The sequence below is a fragment of the Neopelma chrysocephalum genome, unplaced genomic scaffold (assembly GCF_003984885.1).
Source record: "Neopelma chrysocephalum unplaced genomic scaffold, ASM398488v2 Primary Assembly neopelma1_80, whole genome shotgun sequence".
NCBI lineage: Eukaryota > Metazoa > Chordata > Aves > Passeriformes > Pipridae > Neopelma > Neopelma chrysocephalum.
In genome coordinates this window covers 1467456-1482282 of record NW_020897741.1, presented here as the reverse complement: position 1 = coordinate 1482282, position 14827 = coordinate 1467456, and the positions used below count along the sequence as shown (strand labels likewise).

General features: G+C 44.1%; 1 protein-coding gene across 5 annotated transcripts in view; it reads left to right on the top strand.

Moving 5' to 3' along the window:
* The window catches only part of KLHL29 (kelch like family member 29), a 395224-nt gene extending 381873 nt beyond the window's left edge, over positions 1-13351 (top strand). For all 5 annotated transcript variants that reach the window (XM_027690064.1, XM_027690065.1, XM_027690066.1 and 2 more), the window contains one exon: positions 11023-13351. In XM_027690064.1, coding sequence (XP_027545865.1) covers positions 11023-11206 — 184 coding nt within the window. In that variant the 3' untranslated portion in view covers positions 11207-13351. The remainder of the gene's footprint in view (positions 1-11022) is intronic.
* The last annotated feature ends 1476 nt before the right edge of the window (positions 13352-14827 follow it).

The window sequence follows — 14827 nt, the reverse complement described above, 5'->3', positions numbered from 1 at the left end:
CTTTTAAATAGTTTTACATGGCTGCTGCTACAGAAAGACGGGCTTGTTTTGGGCTGTTACACAGCCCAGCCCCTGGCAGAGCAGATCCCCATGCTGGGGACTGGCTGAGCTGTTGGTTTCCCTGGAAAAGCCACAGCAAACGCTGCCGCAGGCACCAAGTGAGTGTTTGTTATCCATGTCTGATGCAGCAAAACCAGGACAGAGGGGATGTGCCAGGCAATGTCCAGACAAAACACTGGCTGGCGTTGGGAGGACTAGCAGCAATGGGGCAGCAGCAGTACCTACATCTCCCAAAAGTTCAGCTAACAGCCCTTCTCCTTGTCCCAGGGATGTCCCTGGCCCCCATCCTACTGTTCAAAAACACCTCCATGTTTTAACTTGTCACATTTAACCTTTCGCTTTGGTGCAGATGAGAAAATGCCTTTTTAAGAAAGCATGCTCGGTTTTTCTCTTTTTGCTGTTTTTTTTTTCTCATTTTCACCTTCTTTTCCCTTCCTTTTATTAATTTAAGGGGCACCCTCTCTTGGCTGCTGGAGCAGATATTGCTGTAAGCAAAGGGGTCGGAGCAGCCAAGCTCCATTCTAAGCCAGCTGTGGTTCTATGCCATGTGCCCCTGTGCTAAGGACGTGTCCTCCTACTCCCTCTGCTCTAGCAGGAGGCAAAGGAGGATGAGGAGTGCAGTGCTTAGGCAGTATATAATAATATTTTTCTCCTGAAAACCAGAAATAATGTGTACAGTGCAGCTCAGGATTAGAGCCCTAAACTGTAAAATGAAACACAAGGGAGTTGGACATTTGATACATTCCTACATCTTCCCATGGAGAGGGATGAGCTGCTCTTTGAATATCTCGGTTTTGTAAAAAGTAACCAAAATCTGTTAAATGCAGTACAAGAGAAATTGCATGGCTGATTTCAACCAGGGGCTGTTGGCTGAGCATCTCACCTGAAAACTTCCCAGGGTGTCTAACGTGAAGGGATGCTTTGCTCGGCACCCTGAAGGAGGGAATCCAGTGGGACACCTTGAGATGGACCAAGGAGAGTGAACCAATGACCTAAATATTACCCAGTGCTTAGGCACCATAATAAACTGGCTTTGCTTCAGTAGAATTTGCCACTCATCAGTAAAAAGTAACTTCAAACTTTTAAATGAAATTTTTTCTAAAGCAATAGTGGACAGGAAACCTACATTTATAGTGGAATAGTCACTGGAAAAGGAATAATCCAGTACATCCCAGTTGGATGCCAAATTTAGGCACCATTTCAAACATTTTTGAATGTTCTGGGATACAGTCAAGGAAAAATATTTCAGTCTAAAGAGGATGTAAAGCCTGTGACAAAACCTAAATAAATCAGTATGTACAGAAATGGGGAAAATGGGAGTTTAGCAGTAACAAATAGGTTAAAAACTGGCTGCTGCTACAGGAGGCTGAGAGAACCAGTGAAATACTGAAGGATAATAGAAGTAAAAAGAAAGGCATTTTAAATCTTTGGGAATCCAATTTGTAATTTTAATCAGTTATAAAACCATTGCTGATGAGGCTGATGAGGTAGCACAGTGTAATACAGACCAATTGGATGGTTATTTCTCATTTGTATTTGGAAGGGAGCAAAAAGGTTTGGTTCCATATTCTGATGTGAGGAACCAAAAGCAGTCACTGTTGGCAGCAAGAGAAGATGTGAACTCAGAAATTAAGTTCTCAGATCCAGCAACCCAGCTGTCTTAGACACAGGTGTCTTTAGAGATTCTATTGTGAAGCTGATTGAGCCACTAATGTTGATTTTTAATAACTTTTCAAGTTGAGGATGGATCAGGGCACTGCTAAAGTGACTCAATATTTTGAAAAGGTGAAAAGGAGAATTTCAGTGCAGCAATTAATTTTGCAAAGTACCAGCATCAAACTAAGTGGTCTCATTTAGCCTCATGTTGGTCCTCTGCAAAATAGCAGAGTGGTTAATTTGGGATTTCATCAACAAATAACTAAATGTTAATAAAATAATGAACAGCAATCAATGCACTTTTCCAGAAAAGGAGTCTTGTTAAACCAACCTGTTATAATAGAATCACTTAGGTTGGAAAAGACCTTTAAGGTCATGAAATCCAACCATAAACCTGACACTGCCAAGACCACCAAAGGTATCAGGAAACCTGGTTCTTTGTTTTGGTTTTTAATACAACACAACTGGCTGCTAAAGACAACTGTGACGCTGTAATATATTGCGATTTCTCCAAGGTATTTGGCTGGTATTATATGGAATTAACAAGGCACACAGTAGAGAAATTAAATCTGCTTCACTGACAGATCTCAAAATGTAGTTGTTAATGAGAAGATATCATTGAGCAAGGCCACTGGTAGCAAGCATTGCTTCTTCTTCAATGCTATTTAATATATCTACCAACAGTCCAGGTAATAGAAATTCTCTCCAGATAAAGGCTGCAGGTGGCATAACACTTGGTGGGTAAAAAATACTACAGAAGGAGCTATTTTAGCAGCTACCTGAATATCTCAGTTTAACAGTCTCAAGCTAGCAGTGGTGTTTTAAATACAAAATAATACATGGGGGAAGCACAATCTTAGCAGCCCTGCTCCCTTAGAAAGCCAGGCACTCAGAGGAGGACATAAAGGAGGTCACTCACAGCTGCACAACATGAGCTCACATTGCAGTGTGCTGGATAGAAGGTCAGGGCAGTATTGGATATATAATAAAAGCCATAACACCAAAATGAAAACAAGTTGAATGTGGGTAGAGCGAGCGCTGCTGCATCCGGCGCCAGCGAGACAAATGCAGGTCTTGGGTCCTGCATCAACAACATGTGGGAATATCAGCAGAAGTTCAAAGGGAAGCTGCCAAAATGACTCCGGGAAATTCAAGGAGTTTGTCAAAGGAAGGCTGAGAGGTGACTTGATCACTGGGAGCAAGTGGAAAAGCTTTCAATCTTGCAGACAAAGGTATAGGAGGTTACAGGGACTGGAAAGTCAAGTTACATATCTTGGCCTTGAAGTGAAGCACTTTCCCAACAGCAAGGATAATTAAACAGAGAACCAGCAAGGGAGGGGGTGAACTCACCAACACTCGATGTTTTTAAGAGGAGATTAGATACATTTCCAAGAGAGATGCTGCCTGGGGAAGTGTCCATGGCCTACGTATACATAGGCTCAGATTAACGAAGCACAGAGGTCCCTTCTGACCTTAGCCTATGAATCTATAAATTCCTCATTCCACTCATTACCATGGATCACAAAAAACATGGTTTAAAAGCAGCAACATAAACAACTTAAAAATTAACTGCATGCTATTGATCTCCTCTCACCAGGAATCACTCGATACCGCATTTGCTGAGAAAAAATTTTGACCGCATCACTTTTATTTTTATCTGCTTTGTTTCTACACATTAGTGATAAGGGAGCATGATGGCCTCGAGCACAGGGAAAAGAAATGTGTGTGACATTCCCTGCTTGTGAAAAATTAAAGGTCTGTTCAAATGGTTTTAATATCAAGTTAAATTACTTTTAATGAAAAATAAAAAATAAATGGTTTGGGTCTCCAGCTCATAATCAACAGAAGAGCAAATTGAGCATCATTTTCAGATTAAGCCCAGCCTGATGGAAGTCAATAAGAAATTCGTGCTGACCTAGAATTAACCCTTTGAAGGATGATGCTAAATGGGTAGAGAGCTATAATAGGCCTGAAGCATTTTAAAATACACTGAGAGTTCACACACAGGTCTGGAACATCTTCCACACAACAGGTGAGGGTGAGGGAAATATTTGACTTTTCCCAAATATCAGGCAAGTGTAAGCTGTTTACCACAAGCACCCCATCTCAGTTTGGCAGCCCCTGTTCATTTGCAGGATCTTTGGATGGCAGATAGCAGCCAACAGGTGAAGAGCTGGGATGATCACACCATGCTCTGCCAGACACCTCCCTCCAAAAAGACCTGCAAAGATGTCCCTCCCCACCAGCGTGGCAAGGCCTCCCTTTGCAGGCAGGCGTTCTCCCTTCCTACAGTGCCCTTCAAGGGTTTATTTTTCCACAGGCAAAAAGAATACCAAATGCGTTCCTGTGAATGATTAAAAATTCCATATTCTGCTTGCTTAGGATGCAGGCAGCGTACAAACAGGCTTGTGCTACAGAGAGCCTCCACGGGGCAACAGCAGCAGCATGGTGGTGCCAGCAATAATTCCAGAGAAGCTAATTTAGTACCAGCAATTCCCAACAGACACCAGAAAAGCATTTTCTTCCTCCTCCTCTGACTGCTAACCAGTAAGATTTATTAGATGGTTCTGCCGAATGGAAATCTTTAATAAAACTTTGACTCAGGCTGAACAGCACAAACCCAGGGTCAGTTTGTAGATTATTTCCCCCCCCTCTTTTTTTCAAATAAGGCCTTGTTCTTGAACACCAAAGCCTGGTGCCTCCTGTGCTGAACTGCCAGGCATTGCTAATGTATAGCACCAGCCACAGCCTCCCCCAGCTGGCTCCTTTCCTCGTTGCTAAGTTCCTGGTAACTCCAGGCACTGGAAGGAGTTAGAGCACAGCTTGTTTGGATGGATATTCCCAGGTGAAGCTATTACAGAGCAGGGTTCCTTAATGGCTGCTTGCTTCCGGAGCCTGCAGACACGGTCTGAACATGGTCTGTTCAGCCAGCAGCATTTGCAGCTGGTGTGGAAGGGAAAACCAAAATCTTCCAGCATACCTGGAAGGAGATGCATGTGTGGGACTGCACCCCACAGACAGCAGATGAGAACTGCAGCGCCAGACTACTGGCAATAATTTCTGTAGGAGCTGATGACATGAAGGATTTTGGTGGGCGTTAAAGCATAAATGATACAGACAGAGCACTTGGGACCATTACTGATGTGTTGTGGACTTTGGAATAAAACATTGCTGGTTTTCAGCAACAAGTAGCGATGCCACGTGATGGTTTTGGATCATTAGCAAGGGAAAGTGCTCACAGAGTAGGGGAGAACATAACTGGAGCTTGGCCAAAACACCCACTCTAATAATCCTGCTCCAAGAAGGGGCATGATATCCTCCTAATTGACCGTGACTAATCTGGACCCTCATTTATCTGTCTCATTGTAAAGATGACACCTCTGGCAGCACAACACGGCCACCCGAGCTCAGCCTTCTCAGACATAACAACCTGGCTGCCACCCCGGCTGCTAAACATCCCCAGAGCCTGTCAGCACAGCCACCAGCTCAGGACACTTTGGCACCTGACCCCTTCCACCCCCAGAGACACCGGCAACGCCTTTTGTTTCGGCACCACAAACCACCGTGCAGGTGCCTCGAAAAGGTCCCCGGTTTAAACAAAAGCTTAAAGAGCACCTGCAGTTCTGCCTAATACTGCACAGAGCCAGATCCCACAGGGGCTGGTACCCTGGAGGGTTCCCTCATCCTAAGGCCTGCTCCACCCAGTTGATGAGCATCATAGAATCACAGAACATCCTGAGTTGGAAGGGACCCACAAGGATCATCAAGTCCAACTCCTGGCCCTGCACAAGACACACCAAGGATCACACCAGCATTGTTCAGTTCGACCTCCAGTAAAGCCCTCCTGTAATCTTAGGGCAGGAAGGAAATTCATCCACCAATAAATGCAGGCATTTTGGGGGGGGGTTTACTTCTTTTAAGCAGATCCTGTGTCTACCTAACTGATAATATTTAGTAATACTTATGAAACTCTTCCAAATAAATGTGCACTTGTGCACACATAGCCAGGAGCGAGGAGGAAGAAGAGCATTGTTTGAGGCTTCAGAAGATACTAAGTTTCAGGAAGTCAATACAACATAGTAATTCAGCCATTCCAATTTTTTTTACAATTCCAGACATTACAAGAAAGGATTTTTTTTTTAATTATTTTTTAACTTTTCCTGATAAGGCTGATGTGATCTTTAGGACTCAGCAGGAAATTCTAAAACAATAACAAACAAAATTGAAAAACATTTCTGGTAGTCCCACTGCTTGGTGCTATATCCAGCCATCATGACTGGGAGAGGAAAGTCCTGGAGCAAGAGCACTCAGGCACTCATCTCTCAAACACTAAAGAAAAAAAGGTGCTGATATCCTCTGCTTTGGGTTGCTTCGAAATTACTGCCCATCAGGAGACTTCCATCATCCCACTGTACTCAGCACTTGTCAGGCTGCATGAGAACCACTGTGTCCCACTTCTAGTCCCCATAGTTCAAAAAAGACAGACAGACTGGAGGGGGTCCCAAGGAGGGTCACGAAGATGATCAAAGGGTGAGAAGAGCCTGCCTGATGAGGAAAAGCTCAAGGAGTTGGGTCTTTTCTCCCTGGAGAGGATAAGGCTTAGGGGGAACCTCACAGAGTATTCCAGCACTTAAAGGGTGGCTACAAGGAGAGACAAAAGCTCTTTCTGCACAAGGAGCCATGGTGAGAAGACAAGGGGCAACATGTAAAAGTTTCAACAGGAAAAGCTACATCATATAAGAATTTTTTTACAGTGAGATCAATCATTCATTGGAACAACCTTCCCAGGGATGTGGTGGAGTCCCCTTCACCAAAGGTTTTCAAGATATGACTGGACAGCGTGCTAGATAACCTCATCTGGCATCCCTTTCACACAAAAGGTTGGACCAGATGATCTTTTAAGGTCCCTTCTAACCTGACTATGATTTTAGGGTTCATTGATTTGCTTTGCCCATCAAGTCCTTTAGCAGGCAGCTGTCAGAGAGGAATCCTCTCTGTTGTTTGCTCAGGCTGGGCAAGGAATGCAGGGTGGATAGGCAGGGAAGAGATGTAAAGGGTGTTTAGATGTCTATAAGCACACCCATCATGGACAGCCAGGTCCCCACCAGCCCTTGGCACACCTCAGCCTCATCGGGATTTTCCTAGGAGCGAGATTCATAGCTCCATGGAGGTCAGCAGATGGACCAGACTAGCAGTGGCAGGGGATAGTCACAGTGTGATCCTGTGATGCTGTGTGTGGTTTGGGAAATGAGGAACACCCTGGTACCTCAGGTGAACTGGCCTTGGGGCAGGAGAAGCCTCTCCAGCAAACAGCAGTAATTACCTGCCGAGTAGAAAGTCAGGTCATTAGCCTGCAGGGTAATAATTTGCTGAAATGTATTTTCCTGGAAGGAGTGGCTGAAGTGACCTCCATTTTGATACCAATTACCTTCACCCTGGGAGTTTGCCAGAAAGGTGGAGGTCTGGCTGTTCCTCAGCTGGGGAAGTCAATGCCCCAAAGCCACCAGAGGGTTTGTGTCCCCACAGCAAGGCTCTGTGGCACGGAGCTTCCTTCCTTCCTTCCCAGGCTCTGACAGCCTGTAATCATTTTATCTCTCAGGATTAATGGCACCGAGCAATAAACTTGCATCCTAATTATTGTAATTATTTCTTTCTTCGTATGTCAGCCTTGGTAACTATGTTTTTACAGCTGATGGGATGGAAGGGAGGGGATAAAAGAAATATTGTCACAGTAATGAAGAAAGAGCAATGAGCATACTCCTTTCCACTCACTTTCCTCAAGGTTTTAGAGTCCACTTGAGTTTCCTATTCCCTAAGGTCCCAGAAATTAGCAGTGATTGTCCTAATACTGCAAAGTAGTAGCAATCTAGGACTAAGTTCCTAATTATCTTAAGCACCTACTTGCCACTTTAGCCCCAAAGATGACTGAATGTCTCCAAAGTCCCCTGCACACATAAGTACCTGCTGCAGACTCAGAACTGTCCATTTCTCCATAGCAGGAGCAGCTCTCCTCAGGCATGACTCACAAGCTAAGTGTTGTGCCAGTCTCATCTATGGGAATTGCATATGGAGGGGGCAGAAGCCCCTCTAATGACCACGTAAAATTTGTACAGTCTTCCAGAGCATGGAATTAAGCATCCATTTCTTCCCCAACATATTAGCACTATGATGGGAAGCTACAGGACTGACATGCTTGTCCCAGCCGCTGGGCAGGAATTTCTTCCAGTGCTGTAGCCCAGGTGCTGGAGAACAAGAGCAACGTTTCCCCACCCACTGTAACCCCAAATCAAGAGCATGGGCTGGGGAGAGACCTGAACCCAGATCATTTTGGGAAGGTGTGCTTGGCTACTGAGCTGCTCTGTGGCAGCAGCTGCTCTGGCTCAGAGTAGCTGCTACTGAACATCAGGCAGAAAGGGACCTGGGAGTTTGGATTGACAGGAAGCTGAACATGAGCCAGCAGTGTGCCCAGGTGGCCAAGAAGGCCAATGGCATCCTGGCCTGGATCAGGAACAGTGTGGCCAGCAGGACCAGGGAAGGGATTCTTCCCCTGTACTCAGCGCTGGTGAGGCCACACCTGGAGTACTGTGGCCAGTTCTGGCCCCCTCAGTTCAGGAAGGATATTGAGGTGCTGGAGCAGGTCCAGAGGAGAGCAACAAGGCTGGTGAAGGGACTCGAGCACAAGTCCTGTGAGGAGAGGCTGAGGGAGCTGGGGTTGTTCAGTCTGGAAAAGAGGAGGCTCAGGGGAGACCTCATCACTCTCTACAACTCTGTGACAGGAGGCTGGAGCCAGGTGGGGGTTGGTCTCTTCTCCCAGGCAGCTATCAGTAAGACAAGAGGGCGTGGTCTTGAGCTCTGCCAGAAGAGGTTTAGGTTGGATATTAGGAAGAAATTCTTTGCAGAGAGGGTAATCAGGCATTGGAATGGGCTGCCCAGGGAAGTGGTGGATTCTCCATCCCTGGAGGTTTTTAAGATGAGACTGGATGTGGCACTTAGTGCCATGGTCTGGTAACCACGGCAGTGTTGGATCAAGGGTTGGACTTGATGATCTCAGAGGTCCCTTCCAATCAGGCTGATTCTATGCCACAGAGAAGACTGCACTAGATGAAAAGTGGGTGGTTAAAATACTACACAAAACACAAACAGCAATCACTACCCCATGGCCTCATCTCTAAACTCTCATCCTGCTGGTTTCAGCAGCCCCTCCACCACATCAGGGCTGTGGAGCTTGGGGTGGGACCATCGTCCCCCCTCCTCAGACTGGGTTTTGCAAGCTGTAATTCCCAGCCTGTCGTGCTTCTAAATAGTAACTTGTTCCAGGACAGAAATGGGCTTCTCACTCCTCAATAAATATCCTGAGTCCAAAACTGTGGTTTAATATGCACATTTGTCTGATTTACTGTGTTGGCCACCTCTGCCTCCTCCTTGCTGTAGGGACTGAGCCTTGGCAGGAGTTCCTGCTGGGCAGTGCCTCTCCACCACCAGCCCTGGTTCTTTTGGAGGTGGGCTCCTTCTCTTTCAAAGCCATCTTTCAGGATGACACTTGCTTTACCCAAGTCCTTATTCTTCCCCATTTCTCCCTGACGTTTCAAAAATAATTACCAGTGCTTCGGTAAGTTCATTAGCAAACTCCCTTAGGACTCTGGGCTATGTATCATCCAGCCCTGATGATTTGTGGATAGGCTCTAATCAAGTGTTTCAAGTCTCTCTCTCCTTCCTCCTCCTTTCAGATTAACAGTTATTTTGACAGGATTCTCATTATTTCCTATTTCCTGGTGGTACCCAGGGACTAGGCTTATTTGAGGTCTCACTGTTGTCACTGTGAGTTTATTTTTAACCTCAGGCTCTGCTTCTCCACAAGGACATCAGAGTCTTGTGTTCTTCAGAAGCACATGGCTTTGTCGGTGCCATTTTAGTCTCAGTTCACCCTCTGTCCTCCAGTGCTCTCTGGCTTTTGCCATTATTACTTTATAGCCTTCTTCTTCCCACTGCTCCAAAATTAGCCATAAGAAATTACTTTGCTTTTACCAAGCCTAGAGGATCACTACCCTTGTTAGATCTAGGCCACCTTCTTGGCTGCAATTAATTTATCATTTTTCCCCTGCTGTCCTTTGGTGTGTACACACTCTCCTGAGTCTCCATTTTCCTTCCCAACACAATCATCCACCAGCTACTCTCAAAAGAGATCCAGCCACCAGAAAAGCCAGCACCAACCCTATCCAGCTTAACATCTTTAAATCAACTTGGAGAGCAAATTTGGGCTCCCCAGCAGACGAAAAGCAGGGACACCCCTCCTTTTGGGTTCCCCCCCCCTTGCAGTGGGACAGCAGCATGGAGTACAGGGCAGCCCTGCATAGGCTTTTCCCACCCAGCTGCCTCTGTCATCCTTCTGCCATTTCCAAATACACACAGGGGAGCAGTCCCTCGTTGTCCATCTTCATTAGCCCAAAGCCAGTGTCCTGCCCTGTGCAGGATTACCGAGGAGGATGAGGCATTAAGTGGAAGGAAGAGGAAGAGATGAGGCCAAGGAGTAATTTTTCTTTCAAATACCTTCCCTACCTATGCACCTTCCCTCCTACCAAGAGCCTATGGACCACAGGATTAGCCCAGCCCCCTTATTCTTGACTTACAAGAGGTATCTGAAGTCAAACACTTCCACTTTCAAAAAGCAGTAAGGGTTTTTGTCTTCTTTAGATGCCAACATATATTTGCCTTGCCATTCCCTCCGCTGCACATCCCCAGACATCAGATCCATGCACCCTGGATTTGCTTTTCCCTGGACACCACACCTCCGGGGTGCACAAGGACGAGTCAGTGGGACCTCCAGGCTCCCACACTATGGAAGTGTCTGAAGCAACAGAATGTAGTTTGAAGGTGTTTTCCCCCCCCATTTTGCAGCATTCATTGATAATTAAAGGAGTAACTTGAAGCAAGGTCTTATTCCAGCCAAGGTGGCAGGAACCCCAAATTGCTTGGATTGCTTTTGCGTGTGCACAGTATTACAGGGATGCATTGTCCTGCTGCTTTTGCTGCAGATCCCATATGTGGGCTGGAGAAACATCTTACCTGAATGTACTTCTGTTGTTTACATTAGAGACCACATTTGCCTACCTGGCAGGAACACAAAAAGGATCCATTTTGGGGAGAGAAAGGAAGAGAAATGGTCACACACCTTTATATAGATAAGAATAAAAGGTGTATTCATTGTTTACCCCTTCTTACAAAAGATTGGGTTTGTTTTGAGCCTAAAAAGAAAATTGTTCAGTAGGACCACTAACTAAAACTTACTTTTTTTTATATAAAATACAGCGCTGTTGTTCTGGATGGAAAAATCTACGCCACCGGTGGGATCGTCAGCAGTGAAGGACCTGCCTTGGGAAACATGGAAGCCTATGACCCTAAAACAAACACATGGACACTTCTACCAAATATGCCCTGCCCTGTTTTTCGACACGGCTGCGTAGCAATCAAGAAGTACATCCAGAGCGGCTGATGTTCCCCAGGAGTTGGATGGAGAACTGTTTGTACCTGTTGAAAGCAGGCAAAAGGAACACTATTACTTAAGGAACAAAAGCAGCAAAGCCAGCCAGTGAACATATTGCTCTAAAGTCTTGAATAGTGTCTACATTGAATGTAGAAAAATCATCCTCACCTTTTGGTGAACAAGGAGCAGAGAGCTCCGTGCTATGTAAGATATTGTAACTTAATAATGCAAGGGTGTCACTAGATGTTATAGTGGCACTTGTTCTGGACATCGGCTTTTGGTCAACCCAGGTGCAATAGAATTTCTCATATTTTTTAAGCTGGGGAAGAGAGGAAAAAAAATAATCTGCATTTTACTTTAGAGCTCGAGCTTGATTCTTAAAATAACCATGCAGATTAGTTTTACTATTACACTTTAGGCATCAATCTATTTGAAAGGTCAAAGTGTCCTTACCACTTTGATTCCTACATTTGTTTTTAAGAAATACATGCTTTTCAATACCAATGACTGAGAGAAGTCTTGTGTGACAGATGGCTTATGTTGATGTCAGTCTTCCATCAGATCAAACAATTCTTTCAGCTCTCTAGAGAAGAACCCAGATGGGGGGTGAGGTGGGGACTGGGGAGAAGAAGAAGAGCCATTGGTAATAAATTCCATGTAAAATGATTTAAAAAGGTCTGTTGGGCTGAATGAGTTTCTGCTCCAGGTGCTGCTTGTGTGGGTACCTGTGGCTGTGGCCACAGGTGGGGGCGGGGGGGCTCCTAAACCTTTTCCTCCCAGTTTTTGCTGATGCACTTGGCAGTGCTTGATTCCCATAATGCAAAATGAATTGATTCCAGAGGTGTTCTCCTGATAAACCCACTCTTCACTTCTGGCTGGAATCACAGTAAAACGCACAGCATAGTGTGGGTTTTCCATGTTTTCATCAAACAGAGAAGACGCCTCCTGTGGCTACACGCTCATTTTGGCTCTCAACCAAAATTCCTTATGTTGGGATACATGCCACTATTTTTTATGTGAAGTCTGAGCAGTTTTTGTTTTATTTTATTTTTCAAGTTCCCCACTCAGTGTGAAAACCTTATCATTCTCTTATTTACAGATTTTAAATACATGAGTTTAAAGCCCATGGTAGAAAAATGCATAGACTTAAGCCCAGTGTAAGAGACTTCAAATTATTACTATGTAGAGTTGTAAGTATATGCACAGCACAGGGGTTATATTTTTATATATATTAAAATATTGTCTATCCAGAGAGCATTGTGATGTGGAAATTCTTTATAAATTTATACATAAAAGGATCAAATGGGAGATGGACCGGGTAACATATAGGGGGCAGGGGAAAGAATCTTAAAATTCACCAACAGGAAGCAACCCCAAGCTATGGATTGTCTGATTTCTTTCCAAGGAGAGGGAGAAAAAAGTTGCCATACTTGCCTTTGCAGACTCAAATCCCAAATGCCATGCCAGTAATTCAAGAAGGAGGGTCCTGTACAGGGCACGGGTGAGATCTTCCATTCAAAATCTAGTTGAATTTCATACCAAATACAGTAGCCTTTTTATACAAAGGGAGGTCTGCCTACAGCTTTGGGAAAATCAATGCAGATGGTTAGCTAATCATCTTATTTTATTAATAATCATTTATAAAATTAAAAAAAAAAAAGAAATTTGTATCTTGCAGTATTTAAAGAATAAGTGCTCAAGTCAGCTGAGTCAAGCTATAGGGTGACTCAAGTCTCTCATTTTGACAGTGAGGTTCCAGTCTTTGTTATGCAGTTGTTTTATTTATTCTTTAAAAAAAAGAAAAAATAATAAGCACAACAAAATTATATACTAGTATGTCATTTAAAGTATTTATGTCAAACAGGGTGCAAGTGTGAACCTAAAGATTGGAGCACAAGTTTCTAACTGCCTGGGGCAGGACTAATTTTAGTGTTGGTGTGTGTCTACCTCCAAAGGAGGTGCTACCTGTCAGCAAGACCGAAACATATTCGACATTTCCAATTTAGCTTATTTCTTCATTTCTCACACTGGAACAAAACTGGCTATTTCTGTGAATAATATTAAAAACAGGGTTATCTGTAATGGTATTGTATATAGTTTATGTTTACTGTTAAGTTCTTGTTATATTATAATAAATATATTTATAGATCTAGATTCAGCATCCAGATTGGATTAATTTTGTCATGACTGATCGAGAAACAACACTGCGCAAATGGGGACTTCATGTTTCATCCCAGCCATGGATGAAAATGTGTTCATTCCATCCAACTAGCTTCTCTTGCAAATCCAAAAATTTATTGCTAATACTTAAATGCTCAGTAGCTTCCAAAGTACTTCCATTCTCCTTTTGGAAAAAATCCTTAGAAGTAGTTTTAGATTTTATTCAGCAAGACTGTTTCTTCTTCATCTATTTTCCCAAACGTACTATTAAGTAAAGAACAGAAGGGCTCAAGATAGTTTAGGAAACTATCTTGAAAAAAAACCCTGATAAACAGCTTTTTTACTTTCTTTTCTAAATGAAAGTTGGGATTTGTGCCACACTGCTGCTGCAGTGTCTAAAAGATGAAAGCCACATTTGCCCTATGGTCAAAATTTCTTCATATCCAGCGTGGGAGCTCTGTACCTCACTGGATACAACATTCAGAGAGCACTTCAGTGCAACCGTTCATGGTTTCTTTGATGTTTCATTAGGGTGTCATCTGGTAGTTGTAAAACTGGATATGGAACAAAGATGAGCCAAATATAACTAGTCTCAAATACCACCACAGTGGAACATTTCAGCCAGATCTTAGGAGGCAATATCTGTTCTACACATTAACAGGAAGAGCCTAACATTTATTGAAATTGCCTCCAGTTCTTACAGAGTATTTAAGAGCATGAGCTGCAGTTTTTAAACATTTTAGTTTAGGCTTAGTGGCTCAGGTTGAACAGCCTGTGAAGATTACTAAAAGCCTTGCAATTCAATATTACAAAACCATGCTGCAATAATCGAGACCAAGTGGGGTGAGTTGCCAACCTTTCATCAAGGCTCTGCAAGGATCTCTTACTCAGCACTAGTCAATAATACTTGGTAGGATGAACAAGACACAGGCTATTTGCTTTACTTGTATGTGGAAATTATTTTAGTTCCCCTCTGGGAAGCTGGCTGAGCGCTTTTGCCAAATGAATCATGTGCACATATCTGCTCAGAGATTTTTCTTCTTAAAAGCTTTAAGAAATTCAGAGGACAGGCTGGCTCAGCAGCCTGATAATGATAAAAACTCCTTTGTTCGCTGGTGTGACTCTCCCCTGGCTCACCTGGGAAGGAGAGTGATCTCCAAACAGGGCTGTTCACTGTGTTCAGGTAATCACCTACCCCTGACAATTTACACAAGTCATCCACCTTTCTCCCATTGTTTCATCCAGCGGCAAACACACTGTACTAATAAAACCTCAGCCACCCCGTCTTTTAATTAACTGCAGCGAGGTGCTAAGGCTGAGCTTAGCACAGTGCAACTGAAGCAAGCTAATTAAGAGCGTTCGTTACACTTCAGCTTGCCCTTGGAGGAGTCCAGACAAACCCAGCGCCAGCACAAGCACCCGCTTTCCGCAGCTGCGGGGATTATCCAAGAGAGCAGCCACAGCTGCGCT